The 22783-nt window shown below is 43.2% G+C and overlaps 2 protein-coding genes across 2 annotated transcripts; both read right to left on the reverse strand.

Annotated features, from left to right (window-relative positions):
• Window positions 1-240: 240 nt before the first annotated feature.
• On the reverse strand, window positions 241-2807 carry LOC135974561 (L-amino-acid oxidase-like). Its single transcript, XM_065562966.1, has one exon. The coding sequence runs from the start codon at window positions 2805-2807 to the stop codon at window positions 1959-1961; it is 849 nt and encodes a 282-aa protein (XP_065419038.1). The 3' UTR covers window positions 241-1958.
• Window positions 2798-21134, reverse strand: LOC101942815 (L-amino-acid oxidase-like). Its single transcript, XM_065563291.1, has 7 exons — window positions 21105-21134; window positions 11440-11663; window positions 10325-10431; window positions 8795-8996; window positions 6814-6867; window positions 5789-5922; window positions 2798-5081 (listed from the first exon to the last, which is right to left on the reverse strand). Exons 1-7 carry the CDS (start codon window positions 21115-21117, stop codon window positions 4283-4285), a joined length of 1533 nt encoding a protein of 510 aa, XP_065419363.1. The 5' UTR covers window positions 21118-21134; the 3' UTR covers window positions 2798-4282.
• Between the last annotated feature and the right edge of the window lie 1649 nt (window positions 21135-22783).

The raw sequence follows: 22783 nt of genomic DNA on the forward strand, positions 1-22783 counted from the left end.
GATCTAAATACATTATATTCACTGGATCCCCCTTGTCCACATGCTTGTTGACCCCCTCAAAGAATTCTAGTAGATTGGTGAGGCTTGATTTCCCTTTACAAAAAAACATGTTGACTCTTCCCCAACAAGTTGTGTTCATCGATGTGTCTGAAAATTCTGTTCTTTACTATAGTTTCAACCAATTTGCCCAGAACTGAAGTTAGGTTTACCAGCCTGTAATTGCCAAGATTGCCTCTGGAGTTTTTTTTTTTTAAATGATGTTACATTAGCTGTCCTCCAGTCATCTGATAGAGAAGTTGTAATTCAAAGATTATTATTTTGCCCATTTTCCTCTACTATCTAAAATATCCCCCCCCCCGAATTAGTTTTTTTCTGTACTCACTTTTGTACTTTTCTCATAGATCTTTTAATTAGAAAGCAGAGAAGAAAGGGTGGGGGAGGCAGAGAAATAAATATCCAATACAAAGATGATATCAGATACATTTCATTTCACATTCTTTTGGTATTTAGAACAGAATAAGAGAGCCTGTTGGAGGAACAAGGCAGATTAGCCACATGTAGAGTTGGTATATCAGACTCACAAGGAAGATGAGAGTAGAGTTTTGTTTGTTTATTTTGTTTTGTTTTTTTAATTTGTGTTGAAAAACAGGGCGTTCATATTCTGGGGTATTGGGACATTTAATCTATTCATCTTCTTCCTGCTTCCTGGGGTTAAACAGCAAGTTTCTTCTAGTCAATTCAGATCTACAGTTCCCATTCACATATCTGTGACTTCTTTGATTCAGAGGACTGAATGGGCCAATATTTAGGAAAACAGAATTTTACGCTTAATTGTCAATCTTCAGGGAGGGTGTTTCAACTAACTACAGGGCAGAAAAAGGAATCTCATCCATATGTAAATTTCTGAGACTCTTCTGTCCCAGTAACTAACAGTAGTTTGACAATATTAATTAAATATCCCATCTTTTAATCTTTGGGGGTGGAATGGAGAATGATTCAGTACCAATTTCAATTTTTCTGGGATTCCTTAGACAATATGTTTCATACCCTGGGGTGTGAAGTGGTGTTCACCTGTTGTTTTAATTTTTTAGCTAGAGTTAGAAGTGGCTAAGCATGATTTTGGGGTAAAATGGGATGGTGCAAATTTTTGCTGTGGTACTGAGAGAAGAATGTATTCAGATTTTAACCTTGCAAACCACAAGGGCATGTAGTTATTAACAATATTTTCAAGAGATAGTTGACATCTATATACATCACACTGTCTTCCACACAGGTAGATCATGGAAAGACCAGGACCATAATCACACCACTTTTCACCAATGGACAGATTGGGTCAGTGAGGCAGAGATCTGAATGGGGTGCGATGCAAGAAACATTTTTTTTCTGCAAGGATCTCCAAGGGAGTGCAGAGACTTTGCCACTGGTTTGGAGACCAGGACATATTCTGTTCTGTGCAGCTATTCCTTTGGGGAGTGCTGAGGTGGCTGATGGGATCAGCAAGGGCTGGACTTGTGGCTGGCTCCAGAGGAGGGAGGCAGAACAACCACAGTTTCCATGCTATGTAGGCTGTGGTTCAGATTTTGTGACTGATTAAGTCAGGGGGAGTCAGAAGCCCCTTCACACTCCTGCATGGGACACCCAGACCTAGGACTAAGTGAAGCTACTTGCTCACTTATCATCTTCCTAGAGCATGTGGGTGCAAGGGGACTGGGCAGGGACTGGGCACAACCTCGGCTTCACCCTCTGGGAGCTAAGCAGAGTGACTGAGACAGCTCAGCAATGTGAGTAATAGTCTAATGCTGGTGCAGGCAATTTATGCACCACCCCTTCAGGGCTGAACCTCAAGTAACAATCGAGTAGTGCATGTTGATTAGTGGTGCAATTTCTAATTCCCCAAGTGCTAGCTGGTTCATTTGTCCCTTCCCCAAACACCTTCACTATTACAGTTATTGAATCGATTAAAGTTCATTTTCCTTCAGCTCATGTTGCTGCCCCGGTGAGGCGTTAATAACAGCATGGATGTTCCTGGCTGCTCTCAAAGCAGATTTCATAGCGGTGTCGATCCAGGCATGAGGCTGGGCTGTGAGTTCTCCTGAAAAATGGATTCTTCCTTCATTCTGAAACAGAGCCTTGGAGTAGTCGACATATTGGTACTGGGTGAAGGAAACATATGAGCCCATGGAATATCTGTCCAGGCCCCATTTCTTGATCACATATTTATTGCAGACACTCCGGATATAATCTTTGGGCACCTGGTGGATTTCTGCCAGGTCCTCCAGCACCACATCAACACACTTTTCATCACTAAGGGAAATAAAGATTTCAGCATCATCGCCCCAAGTGTAGGAAGCCAGGATCACGCCCAGGCCACTGGGGAAATTGTGGCTGGGGTAGTAGATGAATCTGGATGGGCGATCAGTGATTGATCTCCCGCCATGGATTCCATCCTTCTCCCAAAACTTTTTAGTACAGGCCAAAGCAATCTTAACGTCCTTTGAGTAGTGAATGGAGCGCAGGGCATGGGTCTTGAGAGGAGAAAGAGGTGGAGAAAATTTAATGAGCCGTGCAGCTTTTGCCGTGGTTGTGACAAGAACATAGTCGGCCGTTACAGATAAGGGGACCAATGTGTTTGCCCTACGGTAAAACACTCTCACTTGGTCACCCTTGGTTAGTATCTTCACTACTGGAGAGTGAAACTGAATACTCCCATGAATATACTGGTAGAAAGCATTAGAAAGTTGATCGAATCCCCCTGTTATCTCATCGTAACTGAAAGAAAGACAATACAAAGATGATATCAGATACATTTCATTTCACATTCTTTTGGTATTTAGAACAGAATAAGAGAGCCTGTTGGAGGAACAAGGCAGATTAGCCACATGTAGAGTTGGTATATCAGACTCACAAGGAAGATGAGAGTAGAGTTTTGTTTGTTTATTTTGTTTTGTTTTTTTAATTTGTGTTGAAAAACAGGGCGTTCATATTCTGGGGTATTGGGACATTTAATCTATTCATCTTCTTCCTGCTTCCTGGGGTTAAACAGCAAGTTTCTTCTAGTCAATTCAGATCTACAGTTCCCATTCACATATCTGTGACTTCTTTGATTCAGAGGACTGAATGGGCCAATATTTAGGAAAACAGAATTTTACGCTTAATTGTCAATCTTCAGGGAGGGTGTTTCAACTAACTACAGGGCAGAAAAAGGAATCTCATCCATATGTAAATTTCTGAGACTCTTCTGTCCCAGTAACTAACAGTAGTTTGACAATATTAATTAAATATCCCATCTTTTAATCTTTGGGGGTGGAATGGAGAATGATTCAGTACCAATTTCAATTTTTCTGGGATTCCTTAGACAATATGTTTCATACCCTGGGGTGTGAAGTGGTGTTCACCTGTTGTTTTAATTTTTTAGCTAGAGTTAGAAGTGGCTAAGCATGATTTTGGGGTAAAATGGGATGGTGCAAATTTTTGCTGTGGTACTGAGAGAAGAATGTATTCAGATTTTAACCTTGCAAACCACAAGGGCATGTAGTTATTAACAATATTTTCAAGAGATAGTTGACATCTATATACATCACACTGTCTTCCACACAGGTAGATCATGGAAAGACCAGGACCATAATCACACCACTTTTCACCAATGGACAGATTGGGTCAGTGAGGCAGAGATCTGAATGGGGTGCGATGCAAGAAACATTTTTTTTCTGCAAGGATCTCCAAGGGAGTGCAGAGACTTTGCCACTGGTTTGGAGACCAGGACATATTCTGTTCTGTGCAGCTATTCCTTTGGGGAGTGCTGAGGTGGCTGATGGGATCAGCAAGGGCTGGACTTGTGGCTGGCTCCAGAGGAGGGAGGCAGAACAACCACAGTTTCCATGCTATGTAGGCTGTGGTTCAGATTTTGTGACTGATTAAGTCAGGGGGAGTCAGAAGCCCCTTCACACTCCTGCATGGGACACCCAGACCTAGGACTAAGTGAAGCTACTTGCTCACTTATCATCTTCCTAGAGCATGTGGGTGCAAGGGGACTGGGCAGGGACTGGGCACAACCTCGGCTTCACCCTCTGGGAGCTAAGCAGAGTGACTGAGACAGCTCAGCAATGTGAGTAATAGTCTAATGCTGGTGCAGGCAATTTATGCACCACCCCTTCAGGGCTGAACCTCAAGTAACAATCGAGTAGTGCATGTTGATTAGTGGTGCAATTTCTAATTCCCCAAGTGCTAGCTGGTTCATTTGTCCCTTCCCCAAACACCTTCACTATTACAGTTATTGAATCGATTAAAGTTCATTTTCCTTCAGCTCCGGTGAGGCGTTAATAACAGCATGGATGTTCCTGGCTGCTCTCAAAGCAGATTTCATAGCGGTGTCGATCCAGGCATGAGGCTGGGCTGTGAGTTCTCCTGAAAAATGGATTCTTCCTTCATTCTGAAACAGAGCCTTGGAGTAGTCGACATATTGGTACTGGGTGAAGGAAACATATGAGCCCATGGAATATCTGTCCAGGCCCCATTTCTTGATCACATATTTATTGCAGACACTCCGGATATAATCTTTGGGCACCTGGTGGATTTCTGCCAGGTCCTCCAGCACCACATCAACACACTTTTCATCACTAAGGGAAATAAAGATTTCAGCATCATCGCCCCAAGTGTAGGAAGCCAGGATCACGCCCAGGCCACTGGGGAAATTGTGGCTGGGGTAGTAGATGAATCTGGATGGGCGATCAGTGATTGATCTCCCGCCATGGATTCCATCCTTCTCCCAAAACTTTTTAGTACAGGCCAAAGCAATCTTAACATCCTTTGAGTAGTGAATGGAGCGCAGGGCATGGGTCTTGAGAGGAGAAAGAGGTGGAGAAAATTTAATGAGCCGTGCAGCTTTTGCCGTGGTTGTGACAAGAACATAGTCGGCCGTTACAGATAAGGGGACCGATGTGTTTGCCCTACGGTAAAACACTCTCACTTGGTCACCCTTGGTTAGTATCTTCACTACTGGAGAGTGAAACTGAATACTCCCATGAATATACTGGTAGAAAGCATTAGAAAGTTGATCGAATCCCCCCGTTATCTCATCGTAACTGAAAGAAAGAGGGAAAAGAGATTATGGTAAAACAATGACATCCTCTGACAAGTTATCTGAATGAATTTCACAAGAAGAATAATTATGAGGAGAGCTGTAAGGAGCTTCATAGCTGAAGATACAAGCTACCCTCCACTGATTCTCCAGCTCCAGCGTCTAGCAGAGTGCCAGGTCTGCTGCAGTTAAGGTGAAGACCAGTTCTATGATTAAAGATTCACTCTTCCAAATGCTCTAGAAACCTCATGATTACTCACATTGCCTTGGAATTAGGTATGTTTCATAGGATTGTGGGTAGAATTAGTGATCCTAATTTGGGGTCATTTAACAAAAGGGTTCGTGAGATACAACAGAGCTCTGCCCCAATATGCCCATAGCACATACACACTTGAGTTAATTATTGAATTCCATAGGAACCCACCCAGCTAGAAGCCATGGACTCTTTCAGTAATGTCCTGCTCACCCTGTGTGAAGGGACCTTTGCATTTCATGGCTAGTGAATTATACACATACCCTCTGTGACTACTGAGATCAACAGTGCCTTTGTGAAAGAAGGTAACCAGCTGCATTGATAGAAGGGATGATAGATGGATGAGATAGAATGAGGTTGCAGAGGTATTTAAAAATGGATGGTTAGGTAGACAGATCCTACCACAGGCACATGTTCTTCCAAATATAAAGCAAGTAAATAGATTCATTTCTTCTCACCTGTTGTTGGAGAAGATAACATGAGCCATGACTGAGTGAAGAAATGACATGTAAAATCTACCATCTTCATTCAGCAAGTCACCAATCATGTCGATGGCTCCTCTACTTAAATTTCCTTCTTTAATCAAATACTCCTGGATGGGGAAGAGTAGAGAGGGTGGAAAGTGCATGCATATTATATCCTCATTTAGAAACGACAGCCGAAGAGATATTTCATTGCAGATGAGCACAGAAATTATTCAGTATGCATTAGAGATGGGCAGTGGTCAAACCTATTCACTACTCCCCTGTGTGATTTGTCTGCTTCCTCGTAACCAATCATTAAAGTAAGGTTGATGCTCACTTTCAAGACACAATCCCTCACCCCTTTCCATTCACAGGATCAAATCCTGATCTCAGTGAAGTCAATGGGAGCTTTGCCATTGACTTCAATGAGCACAGGATTTCATCCATAGTGTCCATACCACAGTTTAATTACCTTGGATTAGAGAACTGTGGTCCAGACAACACCTCTTATAGGGTAAAAGTAACAGTGGGAGGAAGACAGAGGAAGGTTGTCTCATTCAAATAACTGTGGATGAGGATACAAAACTGGATGTCAGCTGGGATGGGAAACAGAGATGCTAAATCTATTACAGAGGAGTGGAGGAGAGTCCTGTCTTCACGACTCAAACACTGGGTGTATGGGAGCACCAAGACTGCTTGCTTTCTATGGGCTGGTGTTTTGGGTAGAGAGAAGCAGAGATAACATGGATCCATGTCCCTGCCCTCCTCCTGCTGGAAAACAGAGCCAGGAAGACCCAAGGGGGAAGTCCCCTGTATGTCCCCTGAAGATCCATGAATAGAATGTACTACCTCTGCCCAGCCAGGATCTTTAGGAGAAGTCCCATGCATTATCTTCTACCATGAGTGTGTGCATGTGGCAAGATCTATCCCACAAGGAGTTCTATTGGCTAACGTAATGAAAGGTTTAGGAAACTAAAAACATTTAGATTCAAAGATACTGGAATGCCAACTTCCATTACCTTGGTGGAAAAGGAATCATACTTCTCTTTCAGAGCACTGCAGTCTGTTGTCACCTGGGGAGCAAACAAGAAAACAGTCATTTGTTTCATGATCATGGCTCTGCCTTTAAAGGTTCTCCTTCCCCCCCTCACCCCACCCCTATGTAATTATGTACTTACAGACTAGGGCTCTACCAAATTCACGGACAGTGGAATCAGAGGCAGGGACAGGGCTCTTACTGGCCCCCCGGCTCCAGTTGCTAGTCTCCTCTGGGCTGGGGAGGGATGTGACTAACCCTTCCCCTGTGCATCCACTCTGGGGTGGAGATCAGACCCACCTCTGGATATCTACACCAGAATCTCCCCCTCAGCCCGGCCTAGACGAGCAGTTAGGAGCCCCCAGCTGGGGCACTCCCAGCAGCACAGGGGAGATCAGACCCAGCTCCACCTCCAGAAACCTCTTGCAGCTGCAGAAAGCTCCAGAGGGTACTGTTGTGAAGGCAGCACAGAAGTGAGGGTGGCAATCCCACAACCCCTCCTCAACAGCTTTGCAACACCCCCCCCATCCTCACCAGCCTCCTTTGGATCGGGACCCCCTAGGGTTACCACTCCATGAAATTTCAGATGTAAACATCTGAAAACATGAAATTGATTAATTTTCAAATCCTATGGCCATGAAATTGACCAGAATGGACCATGAATTTGATAGGGTCGTATTAAAGACAGTGTCCTAGTGCATATGAACAAGGGGGCGGGACATGAAATGACTGCTCAGGTGAAAGAGCTGTTAACAAGATTGTTTTAATAAGGGTAAGGTAGTTTTTTGTTTTCCACTTCTACGGTTTTCTAGCTAACTGAACTGCTTTCACTCAGACTTTCTAAAATATAAAAAATAAATAGACCAAAGGGAAACCTTTCAGTAGTGCCTAAATTAATTTGGGGCCTTAACTCCCATTTTCATAAGTGACTTAGGTACTCGGGGGGGGGGGCAGATTTTCAAAGATATTTAGGCATCCAGAGTTGCCAATAACCACCTTCTGGGATTTTTGAAAGCATATTGGGTTGGGATTCGCAAAGCATTTAGGAATCTAATTGTCATTAAAATAAGTGGGAGTTAGGAATGTCGGTCTTGTGAAAAAACCACTAGGTGCTAGGGCCCACATTTTGAAAGACATTGCTGTGCTCATTGACACACTGATTTAGGAGACTAAGTCTCATTTTGAGATGGTGCGATTGACAAAGCGATTTAAGTGCCTAACTCCCTTTGTAATTGATTGGAGTTAGGAGCCTAAATATCTTTGTGAATCCCATACTTAATCATCTCAATCCCATTGACTGTCTATGGGAATCCTAAGTGCCTAAATCCCTTTTAAATATGAGATGTAGGCTCCTCAGTCAGTTATCTTTAAACATCTGGGCCTAGATTCCCACAGGGACTTAAGCATTGCATGCTCAGTATTGCAATACCTAACAAGTAAGTGCCTAGAAATGCACTGGGATTCACAAAGTCTGAGTTAGACGCTCAGGTTCCTACCTGATGAATGGAAGGAGATAACACCCAAGAATGGGAACCACAAAAGCTAGCATGCCAAGTCACTTAAATGAGCCAATGGGAGATGCCAAGGAGAGGGGTGTGTCCTAAGCCTTACTCCTCTCAGCAGGGCTTAATTTTTAATGAAATGTTCAAGCAATTTTTTTTTACATTCATAACTGATGTAGCAAGCCCAGTAATGCCGAGGTTATGAACTTCCTAACCTAGAGGTGCCAGGGCTCAGTCTTGGCAAGCCCTGGCACAAATTAAGCACTGTCTCTCAGGCAGGTCAGCACCTAAAACTCAAGCTCTGCCAGCTAGCCTGGGTTGAAAGGACTCTTCAACTTGAGCGAGATGGTTTTGTGTCTGTGGATGAGACAGGTTTAGGGCCAAAATCTGATGAACATCCCATGCTAACTTTGAAGTGAAGACCTACCTACAGTACATGATTCCATTCCACAACACACATACCTTATCCAGTGTCTGCTCATAAAGTTGAGTGGCAGATTTTCCCTTCTCTGCGGGATGCACAGGGTACCGCAAGATATCAGGTTTTTTTTCCACATCTTTATATCTTGCTCTGACATTGTTAACCAAATACCAGGCATTCGCATCAGTATTATAGAATGTATTCAGTTTAAGTCTAAATTGTTTGATAAATTCACGCACAATCCTAGAGATAAAGGAAAGAGGAGACAAAAAGAAAATGTCAAAAATGTGAAAGAATGTTATATGCTCATATATGATCCTCTAACAAAAATCAGATGGCTCCTACTTATGTAATTGAAATTATTTATGGGTATATGACCCTAAAGATATATTTCACCTGAAAACAATCATGCAACTAGTGCTGTTAACTTTTTTCAATTGTGAAAACTTTTGAAATATTGACATTATTTCAGTTTTGCAGGGCTCACATCAGACTCACTTTCACAACTTCTTAATTAAAAAAAATGGGGGGGGGGGAGAAATGTACTACAAACCCAAGTTTTCAGTAAATGAGCAACATTGATAAGTATTTAAATAATGATTTGTTTCCAATAAAAAATGTAGGTAAATGTGTCATGAAAAACATTGGTAAAAACAGGAAATGCCATTTTTCAATGAAAAATACTTTTTGCTTGAAAAATTTTGACCATCTCTTCCAATCAGAACAGTCCCATTGACTTCAATGATTACACATGATGATCAAGTATTACATCTACTAATTGTAAAATCAGACTCTTTCTCACTCATTACAAGACACATGACAGCAAAAACGTCCCATTCCTAAAATTCTTCAGAGCAAAAAAAGATCAGATATATACATGTATTTGTAATAACACTACTAGGGGGTGTATCTGCAGGGATTGAACCTGGGACCTAAGGATTTAAAACAAAACCCTGCAGTGGTTGAGCTACAGGGTAAGGGAGTAGCAGACTCATAAGTAGAGCTGTTTGTGAAAACTGTTATTCTATTGCGAGAGAAATACTGGTATTTTCATGTTGTTTTCATCCCAGAGTGTGATGAAAGGTTCTGAACATAAATGTCAAACCATCTGGACATTCGCAAATCAAAATGTTTCAGTTTGGTGGGCTGACTTGAAATGAAATGTTTGTCTGCGACTGCCTGAGCAGCCACAGCCAAATCTTTGGTTCCATTTTGCTTCTGGGGGAATTAATTTGGAGTAGTCCTGGGCCCTGGGATCTCTATGGTCATTTAGTTGCACTGGCTGGTGCAGTAGCAAGCCATTACTTAACCCACTCTCTGCTTCAGCCCACCCACTCCCAGCCCCTTTGTGCAAAAAGAGTAACAGCTCCAATTTTTCTCCTTCCTGCAGATAGGCTGATGATTCAATGTAGTGCTTGTAGTCCACATGAGAGAATAAAGGGGTATTTTAACTATTCAAATCTGTACCTCCAAAGATTTTTTTCCCTAGGAATTATCATAAAAATCTTTAAAATGGGATTTCCACTATTCTGAACAAGGTTGGTGGCTGAGCAGGGCGAACTGTATATTACCTGTGATGTTTTGGCAAACGCATGGGTCCCAGATCCATGTACCAATCTCGTTCTCGATAGGTCTCGATGCGCCCTCCCAAGCGGCCACTGGCTTCCAGAATCAGAACCTAGGAACATGGAACACAGGCCATCATTTTCAATCCCTTGTCGGTATATTTCTTTCTTGTATGGTAAAGGATGATTTGGTCATCACAGAAATAAAATTAATATTTTATAGAAGTAATTTTGGACAGTAAGTAAGCACTCAGGCATTGATTCAGGAAAATGAGTAAGCATATGCTAAACTTGAATTTGAACTCCCTAGGATTTAAGCATGTGCTCAATGTAAGTATGTACTCAAGCAGCTTTTCTAAATAGAGATGTATTTCTGAACTGAGATCTCAAGGATCAGATTCTAATCTGGTAGTTTTTACACTAATAGTAGCCTTTCCCATGTATTGTAAGTAACAGATTTTCAATGAGAAAGTGTTTAGAACATCAACTAAGCACTTAAAGTCTAAGTGCACAAGTGAGCTCTGTTGATTTTTCCAGCCTTGGGGGGCTGTAGTTCATGGGTGCTCTCTAGAGGGAGAGTTGTGGATGTGTAGGCAGTGGATAGGGATAGTGGATTTCAGTCTTTCCCAAGGCTAACAGGAGGACCAATAGAGTAGCTCCTTGGAAAAACAAAACAAACAAAAAAGACCAGGTTGCAAATTAAGGTTGTTATGGAATGGCTAATATCAATTTTCTCACAGAGAATTTTGTTAGAAACACGTGGACTGTAAAGGGGTTATAGTGAAGTGTTTGAGTCTTTTGGAACATTTCCTTAACTATTCACCATCTTCATAAAATACAGTGATTGCAGGGTTATTTGTTAGAACATTATTATTTTTTCTTTTGGTTATGTTGTTATTTTACTAACAATCTTAAGTTTAAGTCAATTAACTTTTTGTCTGGAAATAAAAAAAAAATCTGCCATCCTTCTTTCTTCTTTTCTTAGTTCACCCAGCTTACTTAAGTTCACCTCCTTTGGTACTTCTGCATTGTTAATGCTTTGAAAAAGAAACAATAAGACTATTTCAAGGAAGCACGGACTCTCTGGCCTTTCTCTGGCTCCTCTCAGTCGATAGAATTACCTTGCAACCAGCATCTCTCAACACTTTGGCAGCTGTGAGTCCACTGATTCCTGCCCCAACAATCACCACCTTCTTTGAATTACACTTTTTCTCCAATCCGTTTTTGGCAATATCCACCAGTTCGTCATAGTCAGGGTCATTGAAGCATTGTTCCCACTTCTTCAGTTTGCCAGGCAGGCTCTCCAAGCTCGGGAATGCCACAAGGAGGAAGAGCTGAAGAAATACTAGAGACAGATATACAAAGAAAACAGATGACACACGTGAAGGCAACTCTTTCTCTGAGAACACAGAGCTCAGTAATGTCACTGACATGATGCACCTCAGCTTTAGGAAGAGGCTAACACCCTCAAATGTGGAGCTCAGTTGTATGAACAAACTAGGAGAGTTATTATGATCAAATGCAGAGAGCATATAAGCTAAGGGAAGTTCATACTCAAATCCTCTAACAGTTGATGCACTCTTCTAAACTAAAATATCACATGGCCCATTCAAAACGTTTTCTACACTGAGGGTCCTGGACCCCACAGATACATTTAAATCTGTGCATCCCACAGAGAACTGATGATATGGGGGCTGGCTGTCCTGTGAGGGAATGGCGCAGGACAAATTCATATGATGTAACTGATAATTAATATGGAGTTATACCTATCTCATAGAACTGTAAGGGACCTTGAAAGGTCATCGAGTCCAGTCCCCTGCCTTCACAGCAGGACCAAGGTACCATCCCTGACAGATTTTTGCCCCAGGTCCCTAAATGGCCCCCTCAAGGATTGAACTCACAAGCCTGGGTTTAGTAGGCCAATGCTCAGGGCAAGAAATAACCACAAACAAAGGTCAAATTGAAGCAGTACTGAGGGTTAATGTATTGCTTGCTTCCCTTATTTGCACAATTATACTCACACACACATTCCATGCATACTGGTGACAGGCTGTAGATGCAAGTGTTGCTTTCTATCTTAGGTGACTGAGACTGGCCAGGTTTCAGCTTCCCAGAGATCGAACCACTAGGTGACGAGAGCCCGCGGAATTCCTTCGGATCTGCGGGAGGGCTCTACTTCTTCTGGTCCCGTCCTGAGTTCTTGCTGTCGTGGGTTACATCTCTCTCTGGCCACTACTGCCGTAGGTTTATATACAGTCCCATATACACCTTGATTATCCTTACATAGTAATATTTCAGATCAAGCCTTGTAACTGATTTCTTACACGCATACTATCTCACTCACTCCTTACATATTACTTACATATTCATAAGCATGAATACAATTGGTAATATAGTGTAACCCTTCTGCCCATCTAAGTTGGCAGCAACAAGGGCCGGGTTCTGTATCTAGAGGTTCCGCTTCAATAACGCAATGCAAAACAGGCTTGAGCCCACATCCAGTGACCTGGGACAATTACATACCACCCCCTGGGTGCCTCTAAGAGGCAATACTTCCCCTCTCGCAAGCACGGAGTCTGAGTGTAGCAGAAAATGTTTAATAACATGAGGTAAACGACATCAGCATAAAATTGGAAAAACACCACAAACAGGATTCATAACACAAACCATGAGCAAAACCCACCCCAGCAAATTGGGCTGTGTCCTTTCCCTCTGGTTCTTGAATCCAGCAACCCAAAAATCACCCAGAGTCCCCAAAGTCCAACACCCCCAAAGTCTCTTGGGTCCAGCAACCACCCAAAGTCCCCAAAGTCCAACAACCCCCAAAGTCTCTGTCCCTGGTCAGTGCAGCCCCAGAGTAAATGGGGGGGGGGAGCACGCAGGGTGTTAAGGGGCACCTTATGTGATCTGAGGCTGGCCAGCAGTCTGTTTCTCCATGGGGGTTCCGCCGCAGCCTTCACCACGAGCCAGTCCACTCTCCTGCCATCCCACGAACTGCTCCACTCTACAAGCTGCTCCGCTCCGCTCACCGACCTGTGAGCCGCTCCAGCCGTCCCCGCAAACAGCTCCGCTTGCCGTTCCTTGGGCCACTCCAACCAGCCCTGCAAGGCTCCATGCCGCTCGCTGCTCCTCCAGTTGTTGCCACAAATTGCTCCACCAGCTGCTGAGCAATATAGCTTCAGCCTCCCCCACTAGTTAACACATCACTCAGTGATCTCAGCTCTTAATAACTTTAGCGCTTTTGTGATTTCAGCTCTTAGCAATTTCAGCTCATAGTATAGTAGGGGAGCCCCACTGCTGGTGCACCATTGGCCCAAAGCAAATTCAGCTCAGCAGCCACCAGTAACTAGACTCCTAATGGAATCAAAGTTAGCTCTGACATTCAACAGTGGAGAGAGGAGGTGGTGCAATTTGGTGTTTCAAACCCTCGGGGGGGGGGGGTACCATCAGGAACAAATACATGTCCCCATCCTCTCTCAATTCACTGGGCGTTGTAACCCATGCTCCTTGTCAAGCAAGTGCTACATAGGTATGGTGAAGGACTCACTCAGCCCTTCTGTCATACAGCAGTTCCACTGGCCTTGATTCACAGAATCAGGATAACAAAACTTTATTCTTCTTGCCCCAATAACAGAGAAACTGGGGATCCCACACCAGCCAAAGTAACCACTTTCAGTTGCTGTTGTTTCATGCCAGGCGAGTGGGTGTGCCTATGCAAACAAGATCAGCCCATGGAGATCTTTTCCACACTCGCCATAATTCACCACCAGATGTCAGGGTAGAGCTCATCCTGACTCTGCTTACAATAGCTTTAAGCAAGCCCTCATATCAGCGAGGACTTCCACTGGTGTTTGTGGTTCAGACAGGAAGCTGTGCAAACTGCACTTCAAAAGCAAGGTAAGGACATGACAGGAAGTCTACACAGACACAGGCAGAGACTGCTTGAAAAGGCAGATGCAGGGGGGCCATGGGCTGCCCCTCGTCCCCATAGAGTAGGAGCTGCTCCTGCCTGGCAGAGACCAAGCCATGGATGGGAGCCACGGCCGACTACAATAATAAGGTCTTCAAGACTTGACCTCATGGATTGAATTGAGGAACCTAACCAGAGTCTTCTTCACAGCATTTAAAAACTCAGTTCTGCTTTTCCTTTTCATGGTGCAGGACAATTTTTTCTTCTGTTTTTCCAACATATAAATTCCTGATTCCCCCTCTCACAAAGCACAAAGGAGTTCCCACTCCTGCTGAGCACAGCTGTTTAAGTGTCAGACAGCGAACAATGTGGTTCATCACATAACCAATTCCCAATCCAGTTAAAGCTTTAAAAGATCAAATCAACCATCTAAATTCTATTGTACGGTTCAGAGCAACCTTAGCAGCGTCCACACCACCCTTCCTTCCCATGCTTGTGTAGGCAGCATTGTTGAACAAAAAAGAGGTGAACTTTATACCTCAGAGCTCTCTGACAGTTCCTGTGGGCCACTGGCCACTGAAATAAATATATCTTGCAAGACACGGCATAATATATCTTGACTTTTGTCAGGCTTTTGACAAAATCCCACATGACATTCTCATTAAAAAAAACCTAGTGAAATATGGTCTAGGTGAAATGAATATAAGGTCAGTGCAGAACTGGTTGAAAAACTGTACTTAAAGTGTAGGTATCAATGGTTTGCTGTCAAACTGAGAGGCTGTATCAAGTGGAGTCCTGTGGAGGTCTTTGTTTGGCACTGTACTATATAATATTTTCATCAATGATTTGGATGATGGAATAGAGATTATACTTATGAAATTGACAGGTGACATCAAACTGAAGGGCTTGAAAGCACTTTGGAGGATGGGATTGGAAATTGAAAATGATCTTGGTAAATTGGAGAACTGGTCTGAAATCAACAGAAAAAATTCAATTAAGACAACTGCAAAGTACTATACTTAGGAAGGAAAAATCAAAGGTACACATACAAAATGGGGAATAACTGGCTAGGTAGCAATAGTGCAGAACAAGATCTGGGGGTTATAGTGGATCACAAACTGAATATGGGTCAACAATGTGAAAAGGCAAATGTCCTTCTGTATTAACAGGAATGTCGGATGTATGACACAGGAGCCAATTGTTCTGCTCTGCTTGGCTCTGGTGAGGCCTCCAATGGAGTATTGTGACCAGTTTTGGGCACCACAATTTAAGAAAGATTCGGACGACTGGGAGAGAGTCCAGAGCAGAGCAACAAGAATGCTAAGAGGTTAAGAAATAATGAACTATGAGGAAGGTTGAAAGAACAGGGAATGATTGTTCTAGAGGAAAGGCGGCTGAGGGGAACATGATAACAGTCTTCAAACATGATAACAGTCTTCAAAATATTGTTATGAAGGAGATGATGATCAATTGTTCTCATGTCCACTGAGAAAAGTACAAGAAATAATCAGCTTGATTTGTCACAACAGAGATTTACATTAGATAGTAGGAAAACTTCCTGACTGTAAGGATAGTCAAGCTTTGAAATAGGTTACCTAGGGAGGTTGTGGAATCCCCATCATTGTAGGTTATTAAGAACAGGTTGCACAAACACCTATCAGGGATAGCTGAAGTATACTTGGTGCTGCCTCAGCACAGAGATGATGGACTAGAAGAACGCTTGCGGTCCCTTCAGCCCTACAATTCTGTAATTTCTGTGATGAAGTAAAGGATGTCTGAGCCTCCTCTAGTTTTCCTTTGGCAGTCAGCATAAAGTGGAGCAACTCTGAACCTCCTTTTGTTTACACCACTGGCAGACTGAGATCCCCCAGATCAGGGAGGCAAAAAGCTAAGTTTGGTCCAAGCTGCAATTCAGTCCAAGAACTGAGCGATTGAAGAGATGGAGCGGGACTATCTTCCATATCTGGAGACATAGTTAGTGCCTCATTTATAGTACCAAATGGAAAGTTTAATTTTTGTTTTGTGGTATTGAAAGAATAAGGCACTCTTAAATTTTCCTTAAAAACCAGTATTGTCTGCCCATTAAATCCACGACTCTGGGTGAGGACAGAGCCATATAGTTCAGATTGACTGAAAGTAACTGAGCACAAAATGTATCCAACCCTTTGAGCCCAGGAATTATATAGGGTCTCCACAGGTAGAAATACACTTATGTAATGTATTTCCTCCAACAGTGTGAGAACTCCAGGAAGATCTGGATTGAAGGCACTGAACATTGTGTGTCACAGTTCAGGGCAACTGCACCTGTGTTTCCCCTTCCCCACCCTTAGGCTTACAGCTCCCCAGCCATCACCCCTCTTGGGTGGAGACCTGCATCTCCCTCCTTCCTGACTGGGGTATTTCCAGGTTGCACAGCTGCCAGCCTACACTGCAAATTCCCTAGCAAGTCAGACTACTCCAGCAGGCCTAATTTGCTTTCTCCTCAGATGTCATAAACAGCATAACTGTCCACTTCTCACCACAAAGCTCTTTCGAAACAAGTACATTCATTCTTAAGGTGAAAGCGTTACAGAGGCTATGTCTACGCTACACAGCTTTCAGCGACATGTCAGTGTCGCTACAGCCGTGCCGCAAATAGTCGCGCAGCGTAGCTGCTGTTTGTCGGCTCTCTTGACGACAAAAAACTTCCATCCCCAAGGAATGGCATTTGTGTTGTCGGCAGGAGAGCATTCCTGCTAACAAAGCGCTGTTCACACTGGCTCTTGTCATCACCAAAACTTTTGTCTTTCAGGGTTTTTTTTTTAAACACCTCTGAAAGACAAAAGTTTTGTCATGCAATTGCCAGTGTAGACATAGCCAGAGAAAATCTATTAAAAACAACAAAAGAACTTAGACACGCAATCCAGTAAGCTTACCAGAGACCACCCTAACTCCAGCCAGGGCAAGTGAACAGCCCTACAAACCCCACCAAGGCAGCGTTCTATGATCACAAGTTCATAACAGCTGTTCCTCAGGACAAGCACCCTCATTAAAAGTTTAGTCCCTCCTTTATACAGCCAGGGTCTTTGATCTGTAAGATGTAAGCAGAGTCAGGATGAGCTCTACCCTGACATCTGGTGGTGAATTATGGCGAGTGTGGAAAAGAACCTCAGGCTGATCTTGTTTGCATAGGCACACCCACATGCCTAGCATAAGCCCACAGCAACCGAAAGTGGTTACTTTGGCTGGTGTGGGATCCCCAGTTTCTCTGTTATTGGGGAAGGAAGAATAAAGTGTTGTTACCCTGATTATGTGAATCAAGGCCATTGGAACTGTTGTATGCCACAGGAACTCACCATTAACTAAGTAGCACTCGCTAGACAAGGGGCATGGGTTCCAAAACCCAGTGAATTGAGAGAGGAGGGGGACAGGTATTTGTGCCTGATAGCACAGGTGCCCTTTGAGGGCCTGAAACACCAATTGCATCACCACTGTGGAATAGCAGAGCTAATTTTGATTCTATTGAGAGTCTAGTTACAGGCTGCTATGTGGAATTCACTTTGGGCCAATGGTGTACCAGCACTAAGGCTCCCCTACTACTAGTGTAATCACTAAGAGCTAAAGTTACTAAGAGCTGAGATCACTGTGTTAACTAGTGGGGGAGCCTGAAGCTATATTGCTAAGCGGTTGGCGGAGCAGTTTGCATGGATGGCGAGCGGAGCGGAGCCTTGTGGGGACAGTTGGAGGGGCCCAAGGAATGGTGAGTGGAGCCATTTGCGGGGACTGCTGGAGCGGCTCACAGGTTGGTGAGCGGAGCGGAGCAGCTGGTAGAGCAGAGCAGTTCGTGGGATGGCAGGAGCTGCTCACGGGACAGCTGGTGGAAGTGGACTGGCTTGTGGTGAAGGCTGCAGCAGAACCCCATGGAGAGGTGGCCATTAGGCCTCAGATCACGTAAGGTGCCCCTTAACACCATGCGTGCCCCCCCCCCCTTGAACTCTGGGGCTGCACTGACCAGGGACAGAGACTTTGGGGGTTGTTGGACTTTTGGGACTTTGGGTGATTCTTGGGTTGCTGGATTCAAGAACCAAAGGGAAAGGACACGGCCCAATTTGCTGGGGTGGGTCTTTTGCTCAGGGTTTGTGTTATGAATCCTGTTTGTGGTGTTTTTCCAATTTACTGCTGATGTTGTTTTCCTGATGTCGTTTTCCTCATGTTATTAAACATTTTCTGTTACACTCAGACTCCGTGCTTGCAAGAGGGGAAGTATTGCCTCTTAGAGGCACCCAGGGGGTGGTATGTAATTGTCCCAGGTCACTGGATGTGGGCTCGAGCCGGTTTTGCATTGCGTTATTGAAACGGAACCCCTAGATACTGAACCCGGCCCTTGTTGCTGCCAACTCAGATGGGCAGAAGTGTTACAAAATAGATAATTTGCAGGCAATGCTTTTCTCCTCAGCTTCAAAAGGCTGGGAACTTGCCCAACTGGAAGTGTGACATTTGCATACCCTTCCTCCTGTGGATTTCCTGGGAAACTCCCTTAACTTTAAACATTTACATTGTTTCAAATAGTCCTTTTAAGATCATAACACTTATCAAAGTTTAATTTGCCATGTCTCCTCCCTAGAAATGTCCCCTACAATCCCACAATGATAGATTAACATTTGCATTTTTAATACAGTGAACTCCTAAAATATTGATGCTTAATTTTGTAAGGTTTATCTAGGATATTGCAGGAGATTTCTATATTAGTCACACCTAGGTTCTTCTTACTCCGAAATTATCAGCATTCTTTTCCTTATCTTTTGTATGCGATAGGACTGACATGGAGATGATTGGGCTGGAGAGAGAAGTTCTGATGCCAGTGATATATTTGCTATTACATTACAGAACTAGAGATGTCTACCAGAGCTAAACACCAACCAGAGATTATTTGGCAGAGGTTATATCCATCAACAGGCAAGCAGGAGTGCTTGCCTTCAGAGCTCAGCTGGGAACATAAAAACAATGTGGATGGAATTCATCCTGGTGGAGAATAAAGTCCTACACACCACATGAGTTCCATGATCACTTGCTCCTGAAAGGAACAGCCATCTTCAGGATGGTATGGAGCCCTCTACATCAGAAGGTATGCCTGGAGGAAGGGACATAAAGTTGCGGGGGTTGGGAATGGTCACCATAATTTCATTTTTTCTTTATTGATGGATTTGAAATTAGTCTACAGGCAAGTGAAGCAAGTGGAAGAGGAAAGGAAAACAAATATAATGGCTATGTCGGACCGCTAAGCATCCAGCAGCAATCTTTGATCTAAGGAAACATCTGCAATTTCTTTTATTACTTTTTTCCAGTCATGTCCAACTCAATTCAGTTGTGGGCGGTGATATACAGCTGAACAATTCCTATGTTTGCTTCCCTCAACCTACCAAATCTATTTCTCTCTTATTTGAAATGAACCTCAAGCAGCTAATCCTCATAAATGCCCTGATCTCTTGCAAGCATGGGATCATCAGGTTCACTGCATTGTCAAGGGTCAAATGAGAGAGGATTATCATCAACACATTATCATCAGCAAAGCCTTACAAGTGCTGTATGTTCTCCCTCTCCTCTGTAACCATACACCATGAGCCTCTCATTGTCACAGCTTAATCATCCCCTCCAACTAAGTCTATACAAGTAGTCTCACTCAAAGTGTGGATCTGGCATTGACCCTTCCCAAGTTTCATGCCACCAAGTCAGGTATCTTGCACTATGGAGAAGTAACAGAAAAAGTCAGTCGACTGACAGTACTTTCCCGCTGAAACAAGTGAAGGCTTTGCAAATAAAAAGTTCCCAGTGCAGAAATAAAGTGAATTAGTGCTAGACAGAAAATTGTATTTTCCTTCTTTTTTGTTATTTATTTGTATTTTTTTGTAATAGACTGGTTTCATTTTTTCCTCAGAAATGCTTGTGGAAATGTTCTGTTTTACTGACCAAACACCAAGCCAAAACCCCTGGAAAATAATCCTTTTTCATTTTTTTTCCAAAATATTTCAATTTTTGAAAACAAACAGAAACCCCCCCCCACAACAAATCAGCATTCAGTCTTTATTAAAAATAACTTCCTAAACAAATAAAAAATTCCATGAACATTTTTTATTTGGAAAGCAAATCAATTTTCCACTGAGTAATTCTTCATATGATACATTTTCATCAGCTATAAAATTAATTTAGATTTCCACATTTGCATTCGCAACTCGTTCCTCTTCCTTGGTCAAAATCAAATCTAAGGGCTTGTCTACACTTACCGGGAGATCGACAAGCAGCGATCGATGCATCGACCGCAGATCGCTCTCCCGTAGACCCCTGTACTCCACCGGATTGAGAAGAGTTGGGGGAGTCGATGGGAGAGCATCTCACGTTGACATTGTGTAGTGTGGACCTCATGGTAAGTAAGTCTAAGCTATGTTGATTTGAATTACACTATTCACGTAACTCAAATTGCATAGCTTGAATCGAATTTCCCCATGTAGTGTAGACAGGGCCTAGAATAACTGCCTCCCACCCCAGATACTTCCTCCACCTTCTGAAACAAAAAATGGTTTCCAGTTTGGACAGAGCAGAGCTATTACACCAGCGTACCACAATACAATTGATTTTGCGTGTAATTGAGGCCAAGTGCAACCAAAAATATGCCATAAGTGCTGTTGTCTGCCACACTTAAAGAGAAGTAAATGATAATGGGAGAAAAATGACTGAAAGAGAGAGAGAGAAAGAAAAAGACAGAAAATGAGACACCATAACAAGAGAATGAGAAAGATGTGAAACAGGAAAGTTAATTGAATATCTGGTAGAGTAAGATGTTCCCAAAACAACGATCTATCCCCATCCCTCTGCAAAAGTTTTAAGAGAAGTTTCACTCACAGAACTTGTCCATGTCTCAAGTGGAAGCTCAAGTCATCAAGGGAGCCCTCTCATTTTATACATACAACTAGCCTGGCTGATAAATAGCCTCTAGGGAACTGCTAGCTCCATGTCTAATAAAGCTTGGAGATCAAAGGGCTTCCTCCTGTGATGTATTCAGCACAGCTTGTGGGTTGAGTCAGCACGTTCCGGGTACATGGGACTCAGGATCAAAGAATGTGTGGGTATTGAGAGGCTCTGCCCTTTCCTCAAGTCCCTCTGAATCTGGTAGCCCTCCATTCTTACCTGAAAAGCACGTTCTTTTCCCTTCACCTCCTTCTGCCTCCCTTGATCCTCTGTGCTCCATAGCATGCCCACTGAACCCAATAGGGTATGTGATACTTTATAGCCTTTTTCATAGTCATATACTTTAATCACCATGCAAATTATGGCTTTGACTAGACCCATAACAAAGGCACAAACTACCCAGTCTTTATTTAGGATCCAGTCCTGCAAGTTGCTCAGGACACTCAGAACCTCACTGGATCAGACCTTATGGTTCTGGGTAGCACCCAGTTCTCTGAATTTCAAATGGCTCGGGTGTTTCCATATTCCAATTTTACCGTGCACCCGGATAATGGAATTGGAGCAAATCCACGTAAATAACTAGGATTAGTACAAGGAATATACAGTGCACTTGGTATCAGAGAGAGTTATACATGACACAAGGAGCAAAGCCAATTGTCTGTGATACATAATTGTTATATCCTACAGAGAAAGGAAGATGTTTGGCTGACATTTCTATTCAGGCAGAGCTAAAGTCATTTTGGGGCCTTGTTTGAAAAGCACAATTCAAATCTTTATTTCCTCAGTTTCATAGACTTTAATGCCAGAAGGGCCCATCATGATCATCTAGTCTGACCTCCCGCACATCACCGGATACAGAACCTTGCCCACTCACTTCTGTAATAGACCCCTAACCTCTGGCTCAGTTACTGAAGTCCTCAAATTTTGATTTCAAGACTTCAAATTACAGAGAATCCGTCATTGATTCTAATTCAAACCAGGAATTGAGCCACGCCTCATGTTGAACAGTAAGGCAGGATAAAACCAAACACCCCAGGATCTCTGCTACTCTGACCTTGAGGAAAATTCCTTCCTGGCCCCAAGTATGGTGTTCAGTTAGACCCTAAGTATGTGGGCTAAACTGGGAAAGCATTCTTTATACTAACAGAGAGCCCTCCTTCTTCAGCATCCCATCTTCAGGCATTGGAGATATTCACTAATAGCAGTCACAGATGGGCCATATGCCACTGTAGGACACTTTATCATACCATCCCCTCGATAAACATATCAAGCTCAGTCTTGAAACAAGTTAGTTCCCCTCCCTCTTACTACTTCCTTTGGAAGGCTGTTCTTGAACTTCATTCATATGACAGTTGTCTAATTTCAGGCCTTAACTTGCTGATAGCCAGTTTATATCCATTTGTTCTTGTGCCGACATTGGCCCTTAACTTAAAGAACTTCTCTGCATCCCTGATGTTTGTCCTTCTGTTGTATTTATAGAGATCAATCCTATTTCCCCTCAACTTTCATTTTTTTAAACAAGCCAACCTTCTTCTCTCATAAGGCAGGTTCCCCATTCCTCCGATCATCCTAGTAGCCTTTCTCTGCAAGTGTTCTAACCTGAATTAATCTTT

The sequence above is a fragment of the Chrysemys picta genome, chromosome 12, assembly GCF_011386835.1.
Source record: "Chrysemys picta bellii isolate R12L10 chromosome 12, ASM1138683v2, whole genome shotgun sequence".
NCBI lineage: Eukaryota > Metazoa > Chordata > Testudines > Emydidae > Chrysemys > Chrysemys picta.